The 21,522-nt window shown below is 38.0% G+C and overlaps 1 protein-coding gene across 4 annotated transcripts in view; it reads right to left on the bottom strand.

The window, feature by feature from the left end:
* Positions 1–473: 473 nt before the first annotated feature.
* Positions 474–21,522, bottom strand: part of C4BPA (complement component 4 binding protein alpha) — a 41,523-nt gene continuing 20,474 nt past the window's right edge. For 3 of the 4 annotated variants that reach the window (XM_070046304.1, XM_070046303.1, XM_030872892.3), the window contains exons 5-12: positions 18,685–18,770; positions 18,319–18,513; positions 10,922–11,104; positions 9,090–9,290; positions 7,800–7,988; positions 2,613–2,786; positions 1,434–1,609; positions 474–885 (exon numbers count right to left, since the gene is read on the bottom strand). In XM_070046304.1, the coding sequence (XP_069902405.1) occupies positions 712–885; positions 1,434–1,609; positions 2,613–2,786; positions 7,800–7,988; positions 9,090–9,290; positions 10,922–11,104; positions 18,319–18,513; positions 18,685–18,770 (1,378 nt within the window). In that variant the 3' untranslated portion in view covers positions 474–711. The remainder of the gene's footprint in view (positions 886–1,433; positions 1,610–2,612; positions 2,787–7,799; positions 7,989–9,089; positions 9,291–10,921; positions 11,105–18,318; positions 18,514–18,684; positions 18,771–21,522) is intronic. The other variant, XM_070046306.1, reaches the window with a different exon arrangement.

Genomic DNA, 21,522 nt, shown 5'->3' with positions numbered 1-21,522 from the left:
ACTTTCTATTAAGGAAAATGAGGACCATATCAGAACAAGGACTTGGGAGCACAAAGGTGGCTGCCGGGCGGGCTTCCACTCATCAGGCTTTCAGAGTCTCTTCCTGAGGATGGAATCAGGAAATCAGACACCGACATGAATCTCCTTCTCACAAGCCAAAAGCCAAAAGGGAGCATTAGTGAGGCAGAGGTCAAGTGCATGGGGGTTTAGAAAAGGGCGTGACTGCTTCAAATGGGGGACAACGGACAAGGCTTTTGGGGTGTGTTGATGTTTAATCTAAATACTGAACACCTGAGTGACTTGTACATGTGAACTGTGGAGTAAAGGCAATCCATGGAAATGTATTGGTGTGAACCCATGTTCATATGTCCAAAGTCCCTACAGTAAAATAAATATATCAACTTTATGTATGGGTTTTTTCACAGACCTCATTTCACAGAGTCCTAATGACCACGAAGACAAAATACTGTTGGATATGTAAATTGTTTAATTGATAAAATGTGTACTCTGTGTCCAGAAAAGCAAAAATATGAATCAGAAAATGATCAATAATTCTACAGTATCAAAGCACTAAATATTAACCAATTACCCTTTCTAGATAATTATTACCACAATTGATGGTGTAAAAGAGATGGTAAAGGTGATTAACTGAAGTGATCCATATTGGATTTAAGGCAGCAAGGCACATTTTCCTCCCCTTCATGAGAAACATTACAGTGAACCCTCCTGAGTGGCTTGCTTTGCCTCATCTTTCTGAAGCTCCAGGGTTTGAATCTCCAGGTACAGCTTATACACCTCCAGGGCCAATCTCACCTCCTGTGGATCTGGGAGACACTGCATGAGTTTCTTGCCTTTGACCACTTGCTCACAGCCTTCAGGGTACCCCTAAAGGAGAAATATGTGATGAGTGTGCTTAAAAGGCTTCTCTTCCAATTGTTAGGGGGCATAGTTCATGCTGACAAAGGCAGGACTACAGATTCAGGACCAAGACCCACCCAGAACTGGTGGATGAGCAGGAAAACAAGAAAACACCTTGGACCCCACCATCTTCTTCCTCAGAGGAATATAACTCTGCTCTGAGACAGCCTCCCAGAAAGCCTCTGTGGGAACAGAGACTATTTCTGCTGACCATTCAGAAATGGGACAACAGTATACCATATCCCCTAGAAAAGTAAAGTTAAGGAGTCAGTACTCCCAGGTAGCTGAGAACCTCCACTCCAAAGGGGCTCAGTTTTCCCTGTTCTCAAGTGAGAACAGGAAAACTTGCCACTCCTTTCTGACCAGAGGGCTTCAAGGCAAAATTGAGAGTTCCTTTGCATGAATGAATCTTGACAAGTCAGATGTCACCTTTACTGGCAGGACAGTCCTTTGAGTGAGACACACCCATTTTAGGGTTTGATAGATTGTAAACTTCCTTGAATTGTGCTACTTACCCACTCACACTTGGGCACCTCCGGGTACCACGTTCTGTTTTCTGAACAAGTGATATTTTGGGAACCAACCAAACCATAACGAGAGTCACACTGGACAGTGACAGTTTCAGGTTCAACATATCCATCCTTATCCACAGATAACCTTCCATGTTCTATCTCTGGTTTCAGACACAAAGCTGAAATGGAACATAATTTTAAGCAATCTGTAGATCTAAGAAAAAGATATGAGTCTACGGTACTACGAATGAACTATATTGAAGTGCTGCTAATTGTTTTACCTTTTCTTTCATCTTGAGAACAGAAATAATTTTCATTAACATATTTATTGAGCATTGGCTATGTATTAGACTTTGGGCTAGTACTTTATGTGATTATCTTATTTAAGTCTCACTATTTTATCTAGGAGAAAGTGAGATACAGAAAAGTTAAGTAACTTGCCCAAGGACATAACAATTTTAAATAGCATGACAGAATATAAAAAGGGCATGTGACCCTAAATCCTCATCTATCAAATCAACTACCTCTCGTATCTTGATCCCTATAAGATGCTGAATACAAGATTTTCCCTCTCGCCTATTATCCTCCCGTGTGCAATGGAAACAATGGTGGCAAATAATCCCTGCGGTTGTTGATGACAAAGTGATATTAAACTTGTGTGCATGTAACAATCAGACCCGATCTTGTCCCCTCTTGTCCCCACACAGCTGGCACACTAGGAGTCCCCCACTCACAACATGCCTACGTCCTGGGCTGGTGGTGCCCTGCACTGGCTCTGATGGAAATACCTGTGACCTCACCACGACGCTTGCAATTATCCCATGGGAGTCGACATTCATGCTAGACCAACATTCCATGACAATTTTGCTATGGGCCACAACTACACTCAGATAAGATGTACCAACTGTAGAATATTTCTGGAAGTATACAAGAAACAAAGAATAGGGGCTGCCTCACAGAGGCTGAATTTTGCACCTGGGAGAAAGAAGTAGGAGAGATTAATGTTTCTGTTGTGCCCTCTGTACTTTTTGCTTCGGGTACTGTCAGAATATAGTAAGTATTTTAAATAAATCAAATCAAATCAAATATTTTTTTGCTGCCTCTGGCAGAGAAGAAACTGTGCTCTCAAGCCTTTCAGGATAGTTCCCTCACACACAAAGCTGAAGAGAGAGCTGGAGTTACCTTTACATTGAGGGGCTTCAGATGACCAGCCTGAAGAAGAGCAGGAGAGTTTGTTCTTTCCAACCAAGGTGTACCCTTCATCACATCTGTATGTAGCCTCAACATTTCCAAATGGAAATAATGAACCGCCTAGTCTATGATGTCCATGGGCAATGACAGGAGGAGAATCGCAATCTTGAAGTGAGACATAAAAATCAAAGAGGGTCAGAGTGTCGAATGCTTATATCAACACTTCCCAGAATCTGTGTGGTTTGTAGGAGGCTTCCTTCTGTCCTTCTATCTTCTCTGCCCATCTGCTCACTTAGCCAAACCCAGGACCTATGCTGCCCTTCTGTAGGCGTGAGGCTGGGGAACCTTAGAAAGGCTCCAATGGAATGACAAGCACTTAAGATTTGTTTCATTTTATTGACAATTCACTAAACTTGACACTATTTAGGAACCATTTTGGCATGAAGGCTGAATTCAGTCCAAAGTCTCATTGTACTAGTGGTACACTCCACTGATTTCAGGCTAAATGCAGAGATGTACATCTGGGAGAGACTGTAAAGATGCGAAATAAATCCACAATCTCTGACTCATTGCTCCCAATCAAGCCTGTCCATCCAACCCCCGAAGAATATACTTACTGTCTTCTAAAATATTTTAGAAAAGAGCTCATAGAAAGAATAAAAAAGGTGGATTGCAGGTTGGAATAATAGATGTGGCATGGTGCTGGGTACCTCTCTGAAAGGGAACACTGTCAGGTTCCACAAACAGTGCATGAGAAATTTAAATAGAACAGGGCACCAGGAAAGTCAGGTACAATATTAAACTGACAGGCTATAGTATCTACAAGTACTATCCTCAGATGCCTCCTTGAGGCATAGAAAACATGATGCTGACAATGAGATTCAAATGCTGGAGTTGCCATGGCACGTGGTAGAAAGAGAGATTAAGTGACTCAGAGAAGAGAGCATGCTGGAGTGGATGTACCACACACATGCTGGAAACCCCACCAAATGATTATGGTCCCTGGGAAAGCCTGGAGGATACAGGTACCAAGGTCAGAAGGAATATCCTAACAAGAAGAGCACCCATATCAAAGGCCAGAGCTGATGATGCGAAGAACATTAAAGAACAAATTTCACTCTTAGCAATCGCAGTCTGAGAGGTGCTTATATGCTTCAGAAGCTAAGTAAATGTAATCATCATAATGAGTGGCCAGTTAGAGAGACAACCAGAGGTGCCTGAGAGTTAGGAATACGGTTAATAGAACATGGCATTCATAAGGGTGAAAACAGATGAGCAGCCAACCAGATACGACTCAACTTGTACCATCGAAAGAAATTAAGGATGGATGATCAGGAGGCTGTTGGCATTTGGTCCAATAAAAAGTTATAATCCTTTGTTCAGTTTCTGGACCTGTGCCAGTTGTTAGGTCTGGAGATCATCGACTAAAGAAAAAAGACAGTTTCCAGAAGTAAAGATACTACAACACCTTGGGAAGTATACACAGTAATGAGTGCCCCAGTCTTCTAAGAGATCCTATGTCTATTTACATAGGTAACTGTGCACAGGTGAGAGGTGCACAGTAATCCAAGGATTATTGAACATAGAGCTTGAGTTGACATGGATACCTGGAACCATCATGGCCCCCCTATTAAGCCATTTGGTGGCCTTTTCCATTATCTTTTTTTTTTTTTTTTTTTTTGTGGTACACAGGCCTCTCACTGTTGTGGCCTCTCCCGTTGCAGAGCACAGGCTCCGGACGTGCAGGCTCAGCAGCCATGGCTCACGGGCCTAGCCGCTCCGTGGCATGTGGGATCCTCCCAGACCGAGGCATGAACCTGTGTCCCCTGCATCAGCAGGCGGACTCTCAACCACTGCACCACCAGGGAAGCCCCATTATCTTTGCAAGTATAAACGGGATAGACAAAATGGGTCATTGGTACAACCTCCACATTGGTCCTTGGCCTATGGGGTTAGAGCTGTCTTATCCAAGAAGGCCAAGTACAAGACATTGATACTACCTATACCCTCCCCCTGGAGGCAAAGAAGGTAAGTTTTTTTAAAATATCATGTACTGAAGGGTAGGGGAGAAGGAGAAATTTGTGCCACTCTTAAAGAACTAAAGATGCAGGAGGGGTCATCATATCCCCATGTACTTCACCAGTGTGTCTACTACAAAAATTAGGATTCTGGAGAATTCCAGTAGGCTACTGAAAACCCAACAGCATTTTAGCCCCTATTGCAGCCACTGTACCAGATGTGGTATCTTTGCTAGAGCAGATTAATATGTCTTCGAGTAAGTGAGGCCACTGATTCAGCAGAGGCCTTCTTTTCCATCCCTATCAGAAAAGAAGGTCACAAACAGTTTGCATACACATGGAAGGTTCAAGATCAAATATCTGCATTTTAAGACCTTGGCTATGATAACTCACCAGTCCCTGTCATAATAGAGTCTGGAGATATCATGACCATGTGGACATCCACAGAATATCATATTGATACAGAACATCAATGGCATCATGTTAGTTCTACTGAATAAGCAAGAAGTAGATGGCATGATGATGTTCCAGAATATGGAAGATAGAGAAGGAAGAAAAGAAGTAAGCTCAGAAAGGCAGGTTCACTAGATGTGGGCAGGTTTTATACTGCAGGTGAAGCCATATGGACTAGAAGGAAGAGAAGAAAAAAGAATAAATACCAAGAAATAAAAGGTAATAATTGAACTGTCTAGCTTATCTTTTAGATGTGGGCTCTTTTCATTGACTCAGAAAAAAGAAGGAATCCAGGAAGTTCAAAAGAATGGGAACAAACAGTGGGGGAAAAGAGAAAGTTGGACTGAGGGGGCAGTATTTTTTAACAAACTTATCCACTCTTAAAATCATTCAGGGTATACGAATTTTTTTACCTAATGTGGGGGTTTTTTTTTCTTTGTTTTGATTTCATTTTTCCAACTGAATGAGGCTGTAGTAAAGGACTTTCACTGCAAGTTCATTTGTTGCATTCAAATTATACAAACAATGTTAACGGTTAAAAAGTACCACACATAAAAAACATCAGCATCAAACAAAACACCAGCTTTACACATTTCCTAAATTCTAAATTTACATTATAAAAGCAAATTATGAAAAAGGCATGGTAGGGAATAAACAATGTCATACTTCCTCTTTCTCAATGGAAGTCACAACAGTTACTAATATTTATCACCCTGTGAAGTTCATTGTTCTAATTTCCATTATCCAAAGAGGGAGTCTGTCCTTAAGGATATCCAAAACCCTATTATGCTGTGGTATTAGCAGCATCCTTGACACTGGGACAAAAGCCAAGCAGTTTGTTCTATGTTCAAGTTGTTGATCCATAAACAGCACAATAATACCAGGTTTCCTGGGAGGGTGCCCACATGCTTCAACCAGTGGGTTCCGAGATCAACATACTCACAGCTGATCAGGGTATAGGAACTTCTAGGTAAAAATGCAGAATAAGAGATTCTAGCATTGGAGCCTTTCTGCAGTTCACACACACTTCAGATGAACTAAGAGTAGATTTCCAAGAGAAGAAATCAAACTTAAATTTGATAATTTCACCTGCTTCTAGATTGTTCTTTAGTACTACTCCAACTCTTAACCTCCAAAAAGCGATGGGAAGAATGACATTCATCTCTAAGATCTGATTTTCTATCCTTTCATTCACTTAGCAGATTTTTTTTTTTTTTTTTACTAAAATCTTGTCTTTGTTCAGTCCACTTCCTCTTCCATCTAGGCCTTTCCAGCATAGGTGAGTCCTGCTGTTGATCACAGCTACTAGCCGCCAGGGTCTCTTGATGGTGTCTTAGCACTTTAGCAGTCTATCCAATACTTCTGAAGACTTTTCCATGTATCACCTTTCACCCATTTTGAGTTCTTAGTGGCAAGTTCTGGCATAACTCAGTGATGGGTAGAGACGAGTCTTTTCTTCTTACATGTATCACCAATAGGAGAAATTATGCCTTTGACAATTCTAATTTTCCTCTTCCATTCATGCAGTCCTTGGCCAGCTCAAACAACTCGAGGTGCGTGTTGATTATAGGATTAAAAAACCACAAGCAAGGAGAACCACTTCTGTCTTCTCTGAATTTTCCATGCTAAGAATTTGAAGCTGTTGATCTAAAAGGAAAGCTCCGACACCTCCCTTGTTTTTACAAAGGAAATTCTGCAAATTTGAGGTGTTTTGCAAGGTAGGCTATTGGAACCATTCCAACTTGTTTGTCAACAGTCTTCTCTAAGTTGGGCTGTAGCAGTGGTTTCACATCCGAACTGTAACTCTGTTCCCAAGGCTAGAGGCAAATTTACTGAGGTTTTTTCATTTTACAGAGAGACTGAAAGAATGAAAACTTTCTGCTCCACACTTGAATATGACCTTGCCTTGGGGACTGTTGTATTTGACCCTCACAGACTCAACCATCTTGGAACCCCTATGCTTGACACAAAAAAGCATCCTGGGCTGATTCCCCTAGAGACCAGTTTCTCAGGGGCTCCAGGTGAGGGCTTACCGTGTCCTCAGGGCCAACCAACCCATGTCTCTTTTACCTAATTTGAAAACTTCCCTTAATAATCTCCATCATTTTGAATGTTCATACCAGCATTATTTACAGTAGCCAAGATATGAAAGCAACCTAAGTGTCAACCAACAGATGAATGGAAAAAGATGTGTACCTATATCTATGTTATATATATATATATATGAATATTACTCAGGCATAAAAAAGAATGAGGTTTTGCCATTTGCAACAACCTGGATGGACCTGGAGAGTAGTATGCTTAGTGAAATAAATCAAACAGAGAAAGACAAATACTCTATGTTATCACTTATATGTGGAATCTAAAAAATAAAATGAATGAATATAACATAACAAACAGATTCACAGATATAGAGAACAAACTAGTGGGGTGAAGGAAGCTAGGAGGGGCAAGATAGGGGTAGGGGATTAAAAGGTACAAACTACTATGTATAAAATAAATAAGCTACAAGGATATATAGTACAACACAGGGAATATAGCCAATTTTTATAAGTGGAACATAACATTCCAACATTGTGAATCACTATGCTGTATGCCTGAAACTTACATAATATTGTACATCAACTACACTTTAATTAAAAAATAACAATCTCCATCATTTTGATGTGAAAAACTTCTAAAATAACATGCTTCCATAAGCTCTTACCTGGGTAACATTCTGGTGTTTTGGGACTCCATGTGCCATCTGCTGTGCATGTAGCATGATATGTATATTTCTCATGACATGTATATGAAACCTGATCTCTATAGAAATAGGTACAGCTATTGTCAATGTCGCTTTTTCTCAGTGGAGTGATTCTGCCATTGTTCAGTTCTACTACTGGGCAACAAGCCTCTAAAAAATATAAAAGAATGCTAATGGTTAGTAAAATCACCATGAGGAGGACCCTATGGCTAAAAGTCTAATTTCTACCTTTAGAAGATCTCACCACTGAAGAGAGATTGGGAAAGCAGAGGCAATTTGAGTCTGCTCTCCCTGGCCCTGATTTGCTAAAGCACTCCAACTCATTTGTTTCCAATTCAGTTGTTTCCAATACTTTGTTATTTAAGTGGTGGCAATAACTTTTACTAAATATATTTTAATTCAGTGATATTGTTAAAATCTTTCATTCTATTTCCCCAAAATGAGTCTGAACGACTGCAATGGAACTTTAAGTCCTAATGTGAAATGACCAATCTTTCAATAAGTGGGTTACCATTTTTCATTATTTGTGCATTTCACATATTTTTCAAATTCCAATCTACAGAATAAAGTTCTCTGTATTCTGGGCCTCAGTGTCTTTACCTCTAAAATGGCAAGAGTCTGATAGATGTGTAGAAGAATGCATGTTGTCAATTCCATTGAGGCCCATAAAATTGCATCCATATATCTTTCAGCCCCTCACTTACTCCCAAGTGAGACTAGAGAGAGTCTCCTTTCTATCCTACTGAGGCAAAAGCACTGGGTCAGGGGTCAGAGTCTGTCTTCTAGAGGCAGGTCTTTCAGCCCACAGTCTCATGGCTCAAGAGACATGAGACACAAGTCACCTTGCAGCTGCTTGAGTTCATGACTGTTTCACAGACTTTCCTTCTGTCGAGCACCCCAAAGTCTACACTGGGGAGGAAAGGGCTGTGATGGAGGTCCGACTTGGGCAGTGGTGGAGCTGTATTCTCCATTGTACCTTTACCAGTAATGAAGCTCATACTTAATCTTCATAACATTTGACTTCTGTGTTTTGTCTCATTTGATTCTGAACCAGGATAAGATTATAATTTCTCAGCTCCTCAAGCTCCAAAACATTTTTGGTCCCTTCTGGCAATAATTGTTCACTATTGTGTTCAATTAGTATAATTCTAAATTTATCTTGAGGAAACAAATTATATTCATTTAAGATGGAAAATCCTATCACATACTGAATATTTAATATACAAAAAAATTTTAAAAAAAGAAACTCACCCTCACATTGTATGTATGGGGTCCACTCCAAATTTCTCTGACAAGTCACAGTCGTGGGCCCATCTGCCTTGGGTTTATAGCCAGGAAAGCAGGAGTACCTCAGTTCAGTCCCAATATCATACACTTCCTCTTCTGTTGGGTTCTGGTAGCCATATCTTCCCCAGATGGCATGGGGGATGTTTGGTAAGCCAGCACAGCCATCTGCCCATAAAAGAGGAACAAGGGAAAAGGACACTCTTACTAGGGATGCAACAGTGATCAATGAGCCTGTCCTATCAAAGGGTGTCATGTGCTCATTCAGCCAGGAACCAGCCTGCCATAGCTGATGAATCAGTCACACCAGAAAACACACATGGACATGTACCCAAATGTGCAAGGCACCAGAGAGGTTCTTACTAAGGGCACTAACAAGTGGTTTCTGTGTGTCGTGCCAACTATTCAAAATATGAATTCTTCTTCCTCTTCATTTTACTTCAGAAAGTTTGGTATCTGAATTGAAGCATTGGGCTTGCTAGGTGGATATGACTGGAGAAATGTTGCAGACAAATAAATCTAACTCTTTTGTTTCCTGGCTGATAGGAGAAAATAAACAAGAGTCATTCCCCTTATCCAGATGACACCAGAAACTTTATCATTTAAAGGTTTGGCAAGAACAAACCATGCACAAAGTGACTTCTGAGCCTAAACCTTTTATCTTGTCCTCTTCACTCTTTGCTGCTGCTACTGGTTCACAGTATGGAAATGTAATAGAAACATCTGTCAAGTTGGATGTTTATTTTATTTTTATCTTCAAGGGTAAGGGTCTTTTTTAAGTTTTATTAAGACACAAGTCACATAACATAACATTTTAAATACACTATCCAATGGTTTTTACTATATCCACAGAGTTGTGCAACCATCACCCCTATCCAATTTTAGGATATTTTTGTCAACCCAAAAAGAAACTCTGTACTCGTTAGGAGTCACCTCCTAGTCTTGCCTCCTCCCAGGCCCTGGAAACCACTAAAATTCTTTCTCTCTCAATGGATTTGCCTGTTCTGGACATGTCAAATAACCTCTGTGAATGGATTTCTCATCCTTAAAATGAGGATAATAACAGTGCCCACAATTCTGGACAGAATTCATTGAATTAATTCTTGTTATGTACTTAGACTAGCACCAAGTTACCATTGTTACCATTAAGATAATTTTTAACAGGGAACTCTACTTAATGCACTGTGGTGACCTGAATGGAAGGGAAGTTCAAAAGGGAGAGGATATATATACATGTATGGCTGATTCATTTTTCTGTACAGTAGAAACTAACACAATACTGTAAAGCAACTGTACTCCAATAAAAATTAATTTTTAAAAAAGATAATTTTTAGTGATCCACATGAGTTTATAATTTCAGAGTATCAGAATCATAGTTAGTCCATACAATAATTTTGTGCAAGTTAGAAAAAGGCATTTTTCCCTCAGGACACTTTACTATATATCTTTTAAAACAATCACCATAATATAATGATTTTTGCTACAACAAAGCAATTTTCTATCAACTGCAAGAAAATTATTGAAATACACATACTAATCCACAATGTCTACAATGCTACATCTCTCTTTAGGGTTGTAGTGTGCACAACTGCGTGTGGCAGCCTTTTGTGATGTTATATGACCTTGCACAGTGTAGTGTAATCATTCTTTTTTCCAACAAGAAAAAAACTGAGGGATTGATCTAAATTTAAATTTTTACTGTGATTCAAATGGGCTTAGGCATATAAATATGTCCCCATCAATATTTCTGGATATCTTTAGATGCCAGACATTGAAACTCTTTCATGGCCCGTACTTACTGAGTTCACAAATGGGAGGAGGAGGATGCCAGCTGTTATCAGCTCCACAATGGATTAATTTGTTGCCCTTGAGACGATAACCTTTATTGCAGTCAAATACAATAGTCTGTTTATAAGTATAGATGGGTCCAAATCCAGAGATTATTTTTCCACCTTTAATCACTGGCTGAGAACAAGTGATTTCTAAAAACTCAAAAGAAAAGACAAATGGGTTATATATATATTTGTATATATGCTTTTTTTTCCAACTTTTTTGTGTTTTTTTTTTTGCGGTACACGGGCTTCTCACTGTTGTGGCCTCTCCCGTTGCGGAGCACAGGCTCCAGATGCGCAGGCTCAGCGGCCATGGCTCACGGGCCCAGCCGCTCCGCGGCATGTGGGATCTTCCTGGACCGGGGCACGAACCCGTGTCCCCTGCATCGGCAGGCGGACTCTCAACCACTGCGCCACCAGGGAAGCCCTTTTTTCAACTTTTAAAAGCCTCAGTAAAATGAGATCCCATCATGTAGGTTCTATTGTGAGATGATTGTGGATAACACTAACTTCTTCACTTTCCCAAGAAAAACTAGCCATATATAATCCAGGAAAAAAGACATATCTTGAGGTCCTCAAAACCTCTTCCTATAATGACCTGCTCTCCTGGATGAGTTTGATGGTGGGCCAGTGGTCAGTGGTAATGATGTGATAGTCATGATGCAGAGGTAGCCAGGGCATCAGAGAGCTGTACCATCATAAGCAAAGAACAAATTGCCCCTGCCTCCTACCCCACAGCAGTCAGTCATCAAGTCCTGTCAGTCCTGCCACTTTAATTCCTCTAGGATTCCTCAATTTCTCTCCAGGCCCACTGCCATGGCAACAGTTGAAGGAGCTTCACTACTTAGCAAGATAGTTGCAACAGGTACCTATGGGTTAAGTTTTGTCCCACTTCAAATTGTTGTCCATTCTGCAGCCAGAGTTATCTTTCTAACATTCAGCACATTTTGGTTAAAGCCTTTCAGTGCCTGCCCTTCACCTTCATTCTGAACTCATGAGAGTTCTTCAGGCATTTTAAACGGTTTGCAGTATCATGCTTGTTTATCCCCAATTTGATTGTGTCCTGTGCTGAGTCAGAATAGTAAGTGATATTGTGTGGGTGCTTAGTAGCAAAGGAAGATGCCTTAGATTAGCAAACTAGCAATGCCACAATATTTCTTCTTGCTCAATTACTGTTTGTTTTGTCCTGTTGAACTTCCGGTGTTTAATAGGTTTTGCTTGCTCTGTAGGTATATGTGGTTGACATGAAAAGTGCTAAACAGTATTTCCAGTTCTTCTTCCTGCACAGACAAAAGGTGATATTCCTCAGTTCCCTTAGGATGAGTAGCATCTACACATTACTAGTTTTGGACAAAAGGCTGAAATGCAAAGTGATATGTGGTCATTTCCAGGAAAAAAGCTCTTAAAGCCAGGGGACAATTTGATTTTCTCTCTTCCTCTACTAAAGAGATTGTGAAAGCACATTTTGATATCATAAGATTGAAGCAATCTGGATTGCTGAGATGGTTGCTAAACTAACACCTAAATTATAGCTGCCCTAGAGAGTTTCCTGGACAGGCAGTAAACTCAATATGAATGAGAATCAACTTTTACTTTGCTGCTGGGACACACTTACCCCAAGCCCATACCCATTCCAGCTCCAGCCATCCCCCCAGGGTGGTTCTTGGGCAGAGCACCCTGGGACCCCCTCCCACATGCACCCATTCCAGCTCCAACTGTACCATAAAGGCAGACCCAATGCAGTGAGTGCCAGGATCCCCCAGCCCATGCTCATTCTGTTTTGCCTAATTCATAGACACAAACATGGAAAGTCAAATAAAATGAAGAGACAGAGGAATATGTTTCCAGTGAAAGAATAAAATAAAACCCTATTTTTAAAAACCCTAATGAAATAGAGATAAGTAATTTACCTGATAAAGAGTAAAAAATAATGATTATAAAGATGCTCACTGAACTCAGGAGAAGAGTGAAGGAACACAGAGAGAACTTTAATAACACAGAGTTAGAAAATATAAAAAAGAACCAGTTAGAGCTGAAGAATACAATAAATAAAATAAAATACACTAGAAGGAATCAATAGCAGGTTAGGTGGTACAGAAGAATGGATAAGTGATCTGAAAGACAGAATAGTAGAAATCACCCAATCAGAACAGCAAAAAGAAAAAAAAAATTAATGAGGCTAGTTTAAGATGCATCTAGCGCAACATCAAGGAAACTAACGTTTTCATTAATGGAGAATAGAGAAGATAAAGGGGAAGAAAATTTGTTTGAAGAAATAGTGGCTAAAAATTTCTCTAACCCGGGGAAGGAAACAGATATCCAGGTCCAGGAAGTACAGAGAACCCCAAGCAAGATAAATGAAAAGAGATCCACACCAAGACATTATCATAATTTAAATGACAAAAGTGGGCTTCCCTGGTGGTGCAGTGGTTGAGAGTCCGCCTGCCGATGTGGGGGACACGGGTTCATGCCCTGGTCCAGGAAGATCCCATGTGCTGCGGAGTGGCTAGGTCTGTGAGCCATGGTCGCTGGGCCTGAGCGTCCGGAGCCTGTGCTCCGCAACAGGAGAGGCCACAGCAGTGGGAGGCCCGCATACCACAAAAAAAAAAAAAAAGAAAAAAAGAAAAAAGTTAAAGATAGAGAATTTTAAAGACAGCAAAAGAAAAACAACTTGTCATGTACAAGAGAACCCCTTATAAGTCTACCAGATAATTTTTCAGCAGAAATTCTGCAGGCCAGAAGGGAGTGGCAAGATGTATTTAAAGTGCTGAAAGGAAAAAAACTTACAACCAAGAATACTTTACCCAGCAAGGGAATCGTTCACAATTGAAGGAGAGATAAAGAGTTTTACAGACAAGCAAAAACGAGAGGAGTTCATCACCACTAAACCAGCCTTACAAGAAATGTTAAAGGGTCTTTTGTAAGCAGAAAAGAAAAGGCCACAACTAGAAATAAGAAAATATATGGGGCTTCCCTGGTGGCGCAGTGGTTGAGAGTCCGCCTGCTGATGCAGGGGACATGGGTCCCTGCCCCGGTCCAGGAAGATCCCACATGCTGTGGAGCGGCTGGGCCCCTGAGCCATGGCCGCTGAGCCTGTGCATCTGGAGCCTGTGCTCCGCAATGGAAGAGGCCACAACAGTGAGAGGCCCGTGTACCACCAAAAAAAAAAAAAAAAAAAAAGAAAATATATGAAAGAAAAAAATCTCACTGGTAAAGGCAAATATATAGTAAAGGCAGTGGATCTGCCACTTAAAATAGTAGTATAAAAGGTAAAAGACAAAAGTAGCAAAATCAACTATAACTATAATAAGTAGTTTAAGGGATAAACAAAATAAAAAGTTGTAAACTCTAATGTGAAAAATGTAGAATGGGGGGGCAGAAACAATATAGTGCTCTTAGAATTCATTTGAACTTAAGTGACTATCAATTTAAAATAAAAAGATATATATCAGTTTAACACATAACACTAGAGAAAATCATAACATATAACACTAGAGAAAATCATAACACTAGAGAAAATCATCAAACCACAAGGGAAAAGACTAAGAGAAGAAGAAAGGAACAAAAAAGAACTACTATAAAAAACCAAAACAAAACAGAAAACAATTAACAAAATAGCAGCAAGTACATTCATATCAATAATCACTTTAAATGTAAATGGACTAAATGGACCAATTAAAAGACATAGGTGGCTGAAAGGATAAAAAAAATTTTAAAGACCCTTTTATATACTGCCTAAAAGAGACTCATTCTAGAGCTAAACATACACAGACTGAAGGTGAAGGGATGGAAAAAGATACTCCATGCAAATGAAAACAACAGGAAAGCTGGGATAGCAATACTCATATCAGACCAAAGAGACTTTAAAACAAATACTATAACAAAAGACAAAGAAGGACATTACTTAATAATAAAGGGTCAATCTAAGAAGAGGATATAACATTTATAGATATCAATGCACCCAACATAGAAACACCTAAATACAATATATTAAACAAATGTTCACAAACACAAAGGGAGAAACTGATAGTAATGCAATAATAGTGTGCGTATATGCATAGACTATACACTGCATATATGCATGGAATCAAATAATGTTAGGGCTTTCTAAAGGAACAAGTCCAATTGTCTCTCTCAAATGCCTATATAAATGGGCAAGTAACATCTGGCAAAGGGTAGTATGGCCTTGCATCAATGGATAGATCATCAAGACAGAACATTAATAAGGAAATATTGACCTTAAATGACATATTAGATCAGATAGTTTTAATAGATATATACAAAACATTCTATCTAAAAACTGCAGAATACACATTCTCAAGTGCATATAGAACATTCTCCAGAATAGATCACATATTAGGCCACAATACAAGTTTCTATAAATTTAAGAAGATTGAGTTCTCTTTTCCAAACACAATGATATGAAATTGGAAATCAATTATAAGAAGAAAAATGGAAAAATATAAACATGTGGAGGCTAAACAACCTGATACTAAACAACCAATCGGTCAATGAAGAAATCAAAAAGAAAATCAAAAAATACATTGAGAGAAATAAAAATGGAAACACAATTTTCCAAAATCTATGGGTTGCAGCAAAAGCAGTTATAAGAGGGAAGTTCACAGCAATATAGGTCTACATCAAGAAACAAGAATAATCTGAAATAAACGATCAAATTTTACACCTAAAAGACCCAAAAGAAATAGAAAAAAAAAAACCCTAAAATTAGTAGGAGAAATGAAATAATAAAAATCACAGTGAAAGTAAATAAAATAATGATTAAAAAATATAGGAAAAAGCAATGAAAAAGAAGAGAGATGGCTCAAACAAACTCAAAAGTAAAAGAGAAGTTACAACTGATATCACAGGCCATTTATGACAAACCCATAGCTAATATCAAAATCAGTCATTAAAAGATGAAAGCTTTTTCTCAAAGATCAAGAATAAGACAAGGATGCCCCCTCTCACTACTTTTATTAACCATAGTATTGGAAGTCCTAGCCACAGCAATCAGACAAGAAAAGAAATAAAAGGAATCCAAATTGGAAGGGAAGGAGTAACTGTCACTATTTGCCAGTGCCATGATACTATATATAGAAAACCTAAAGACTCCACAAAAAAAAAAAAACTATTAGAATTAAGAGATGCATTCATTAAAGTTGCAGGATACAAATTTAATATACAGAAATTTGTTTAATTTCTATACACTAATAGCAGACTATCAGAAAGAGAAATAAGAAAACAATCCCATTTACAACTGCATCAAAATGAATAAGATATCTAGGAATAAATTTAAACAAGGAAGTGAAAGTCCTGTACACTGAAAACTACAAAACGTTGATAAAATATATTGAAGATGACACCAGAAAATGGAAACATATAATGTGTTCATAGATTGGAAGAATTAATATTGTTAAAATGTCCATACTACCCAAAGCAATCTACAGATTTATCAATCCCTATCAAAATACCCATGGCATTTATCACAGAACTAGAACAAGTAATCCTAAAATTTGTATGGAACTACAAAAGACCTCAAATAGCAAAAGCAATCTTGATAAAGAAGAACAAAGCAAGAGTTATCATGCTCACTGATTTGAAACTATACTGTAAAACTTTAGTAATCAAAACAGTATGGTCCTGGAACAAAAACAGACACACAGATCAATGGAACAAAACAGAGAGCCCAGAAATAAACGCTTATATGGTCAATTTTTCTAGGATAAAGGAGGCAAGAGCATACAGTGGGGAAAAGACAGACTCTTCAGTAAATAGTGTTGGGAAAACTGGACAGCTACATGCAAAAGAATGAAACTAGACCACTTTCTTACACCATATACAAAAATAACTTCAAAATCGATTAAATATTTAAATGTAAGACCTGAAACTATAAACTCCTAGAAGAAAACATAGTCAGTGACCTCTTTAACATTAGTCTTATCAGTATTTTTTTAGTTGGATCTGTCTCCTCAGGCATGGGCAACAAAAGCAAAAAAAAAAAAAAAAAAAAAAAAATGGGACTGCATCAAACCAAAAAGCTTTCACACAGCAAATGAAACCAACAGCAAAACAAAAAAGCAACCTACTGAATGGGAGAAGATATTTGAAAATGATATATCTAATAAGGGCTAATGTCTAAAATCCATAAAGAACTCATACAAATCAATATAAAAAATCTGATTAAAAAATGGACAGAGGACCTGAATAGACATTTTTTTCAAAAAAGACATACAGATAGCCAACAGGCACATTAAAAGATGTTCAACATCACTAATCACCAGGGAAATGCAAATCAAAACCACAATGAGATACCACCTCACATGTGTCAGAATGGCTATTATCAAAAAGACAAGAAATAAAAACCGTTGACAAGGATGCGGATAAAGAAAGAACACTTGTGCACCATTGATGGGAATGTAAATTGGTATAGTCACTATGGAAAACAGTATGGAGTGTCCTCAAAAAATTAAAAATAGGACTACCATACAATCCAGGAATTCCATTCCTTACTATTTAACTGGAGAAAACAAAAACACTAATTTGAAAAGATATATGTGACCCCAATGTTCATTGAAGCATTATTTACAATAGCCAAGATATGGAAGCAACCACAATGTCCATCAATAGATGTATGGATGAAGAAGATGTGCCATATATATATATATATATATCTATATATATATATATGCCATAAAAAAAGAATAAAATCTTGCCATTTGCAATAACATGGATGGAATTAGAGGGTATTACGCTAAGTGAAATGTCAGGCAGAGAAAGACAAATACATGACTTCAATTATGTGTGGAATCTAAAACAAAACAAACAAACATAAAACAGAAACAAACTCATAGATACAGAGAACAAATTGTTGGTCACCACAAGGAAGGGAAGTGGCAGGGGGGAAGGGGGTGCAGAGCAAAATAGATGAAGGGAATTAAGGGGTACAAACTTTCAGCTATAAAATAAATACATCTCAAGATGTAACATACAGCATAAAGAATATAGTCAATAATATTGTAATAGTGTAAGGTGACAGATGGTAACCAGATTTGTGGTGATCATTTTGTACTGTATAAGAATATCAAATCACCGTGTAGTATACCTGAAACTAATATAATATTGTGAGTCAATTATATTGATACTTTAATTAAAAAAAAACCTTTTACTTCACAAAGCCAATGAGATATCAGTGTTATTTATTACCACATACTGGTACTTCATGCATAAGCATCAGTTTACCAAAAAAATACTGCATCATTGCAATAATTAGTTTGTCTTTGAATCATTTCACTTCCCCCAATACATTTACCTTCCTTTTTCTTTTAAACAAAAAATTCAAACCAAAATTCATCATTATGACTTACTTTTACAAATAGGAGGGCTTGGATTCCAGACACCTATTGTCTTATTTTCCAGTCTGCAAGAAATGGAGGCTGTGCCTAACATTGAGAAGTCAGGGTCACAGCTGTAGGTGACAGAAGAGCCATAAGTGTAGATGTCTTCATCTCCACCATTGTGCTTCCCATTGCTGATGGCTGGAGGAGGCTCACACTTGACAACTGAGATGAGTGAGTGAAGAGGAAGAAATAATTAGGGAAAGCATCCTTACAAATCTAACATTCATGATGCAAATTCTAATGAAGGGTATAAGAAGCAGCAAAGATGCACAGGAGTTTTATTACGTAACATGGTTTAGGTTTAGAGGCAAGTCAAAAAAAGTCTTTACTTACTTTCGCAACTGGGGAGAGGATCACTCCAGCCAACTCCTTTATCTTGGATCTCACAAAAACTAGTGGCTGAGCCAATTAAGATATACCTGAGTAAGATAGGATCAAAGATTTTAATGGAATTATTCCTACTATAAATTAAGTTGAATAAACGAGTCTGAACAAATGGATTTATTACTCAATATTAAAAATGAAGAAATAATGTTTTTTCAGGTAACATTTCCTATTGAGAACTCCATTTTGTAAAATGTTATCACTGCAATGAGATGTGTGTGTTCACTTGTTCTTTTATTCTGTAATCTATTATTGGACGCTGACTAGATATCAGGCATGGAGTTCATTCAGAGCTCAAGCAGGACAATGTAGAGTAAAAGACTCATTTGAGTGTGTTCTGCAATTTTCTTTGGATGAGTGTACCAGCCAGATAACTGGTGCCAAACTCTCTTGTCCTCTGCTTTGTCACCTCCTGACGTCCAGATGCTTGCCCTCTCTCATACACCATTAACTCCCACTTCATGACCCCCCATTTCTATGGCACTTGACAAGTCCTAAGCTTTCTTCAGTTTGTTTTATTACCCCATATGAGTTACGGTAACAGAAAAAAAAAAAAGCATCATTAGTACAATTTCAAATTGTACTATTATCAAGGAATAAACCTATAATGTGACTGAACACTAATACAAATGTTACCTTCAGCAATCTAAGAGGTCCTGAAATTTATTTACTAATAACTTTTTAATGATAATTTAATAGTAATTTTAATAAGGTAAACTACAATAAGAATTAAGCATTTCTTTATCTTGAAATTTCTTAAAAATGTAATTTTTCTAACCTAGCCAGGAAATCAAGTGAAAAGTGTTGTTTTTGGTTATTCCAATAGGAACACTTTGGTGTTCCAACAGGATGTTAGTTCTGAATCTTCTCACTTTCCCTCTTGGAAGCCATACACAGTAAGGGAAACATGAGAAAATCAAACAAAATGAAACAAAAATATCCAAAAAGTGGAGAAAAAATGTTAGATATAGATGACAAGCATAGAAGAATCAACATATACTTAATTGGACAACCTGAAGAAGGAACACAAAACAGAACAAAATAGCTATCTTTAGATATATTTCTGGTAAATGTTACAGAAATAAAGTAATATTTTAATCTACATTTTAAAATTGTACATCATATAGCAATGAAAAATTGAACCAAATTGTCCATATCAAAACAACTAAGAGTAGGATTACTAGATTTAAAAGGTACAGAATATCTTTGGACAGCCAAGCAAAGGCTAAGTCACATATAAGAGTAAAAAACCCAGAGTTCTCTAAAGCAACATCCTCCAGAAAAACAGACACAGCAATATCTATAAGATATTCAAGAAAAGAAAGTATGCGCCAAGGACTTTATATCCAGCCACATTATCTTTTAAATAGCAAAGCCTCAGACAGTATTTAAAACTGCAATAATTCAACAGTAATTTTCACTCAGAGACTTTTCCTTGGAAATCACCAGAGGACAAACTATAGCCAACCCAGAGATTACAGGAGAAACTAGCAAAAACAAAAACAAAAAACAACTGATAGTGAGTACTGAGCATGCAGATCTAAGACAAAAAGGTGTGGTTAAGAGTGACTGAATGAAATATAAATGTTATGTGCTCTGACAAGCTGAGATGATATAATTAACAAAAATAGGAGATCCACCAGAGGACAGACAGCAGAAGCAAGAAGAACTACAATCCTGCAGCCTGCGGAACAAAAACCACATTCACAGAAAGATAGACAAGATGAAAAGGCAGAGGACTATGTACCAGATGAAGAAACAAGATAAAACCCCAGAAAAACAACTAAATGAAGTGGAGATAGGCAACCTTCCAGAAAGAGAGTTCAGAATAATGATAGTGAAGATGATCCAGGACCTCAGAAAAACAATGGAGGCAAAGATCAAGAAGATGCAAGAAATGTTTAACAAAGACCTAGAAGAATTAAAGAACAAACAAACAGAGATGAACAATACAATTCCTGAAATGAAAACTACACTAGAAGGAATCAATAGCAGAATAACTGAGGCAGAAGAATGGATATGTGACCTGGAAGACAGAATGTTGGAATTCACTGCTGCGGAACGGAATAAAGAAAACAGAATGAAAAGAAATGAAGACAGCCTAAGAGACCTCTGGGACAACATTAAACACAACAACATACACATTATAGGGGTCCCAGAAGGAGAAGAGAGAGAGAAAGGACCCAAGAAAATATTTGAAGAGATTATAGTCGAAAACTTCCCTAACATGGAAAAGGAAATAGCTACCCAATCTGGGAAGCACAGCAAGTCCCATACAGGATAAACCCAAGGAGAAACACGCTGAGACACATAGTAATCAAATTGGCAAAAATTAAAGACAAAGAAAAATTATTGAAAGCAGCAAGGGAAAAATGACAAATAAAATACAAGGGAACTCCCATAAGTTTAACAGCTGATTTCTCAAAAGAAACTCTACAAGCCAGAAGGAAGTGACATGATATACTTAAAGTGATGAAAGGGAAGAACCTACAACCAAGATTACTCTACCAGCAAGGATCTCATTCAGATTCAGTGGAGAAATCAAAAGCTTTACAGACAAGCAAAAGCTAAGAGAATTCAGCACCACCAAACCATCTCTACAACAAATGCTAAAGGAACTTCTCTGAGTGGGAAACACAGAGAAGAAAAGGACCTGAAAAGAGTTAGTTTGATCTGTTTAGGATTACACAGTTTGTGTTAGAACCAGAAGTGTAGTTTACTGATTTAAATTTAAATGCTTTTTCTATTCAGTCCTTCTGTATTGCCAAAACTGGCACATTCTTCACT

This window comes from Globicephala melas, chromosome 1 (assembly GCF_963455315.2).
Source record: "Globicephala melas chromosome 1, mGloMel1.2, whole genome shotgun sequence".
Taxonomy (NCBI): domain Eukaryota; kingdom Metazoa; phylum Chordata; class Mammalia; order Artiodactyla; family Delphinidae; genus Globicephala; species Globicephala melas.
The sequence above is the reverse complement of the archived record's forward strand: the minus strand, read 5'-3'. Positions and strand labels throughout refer to the sequence as shown.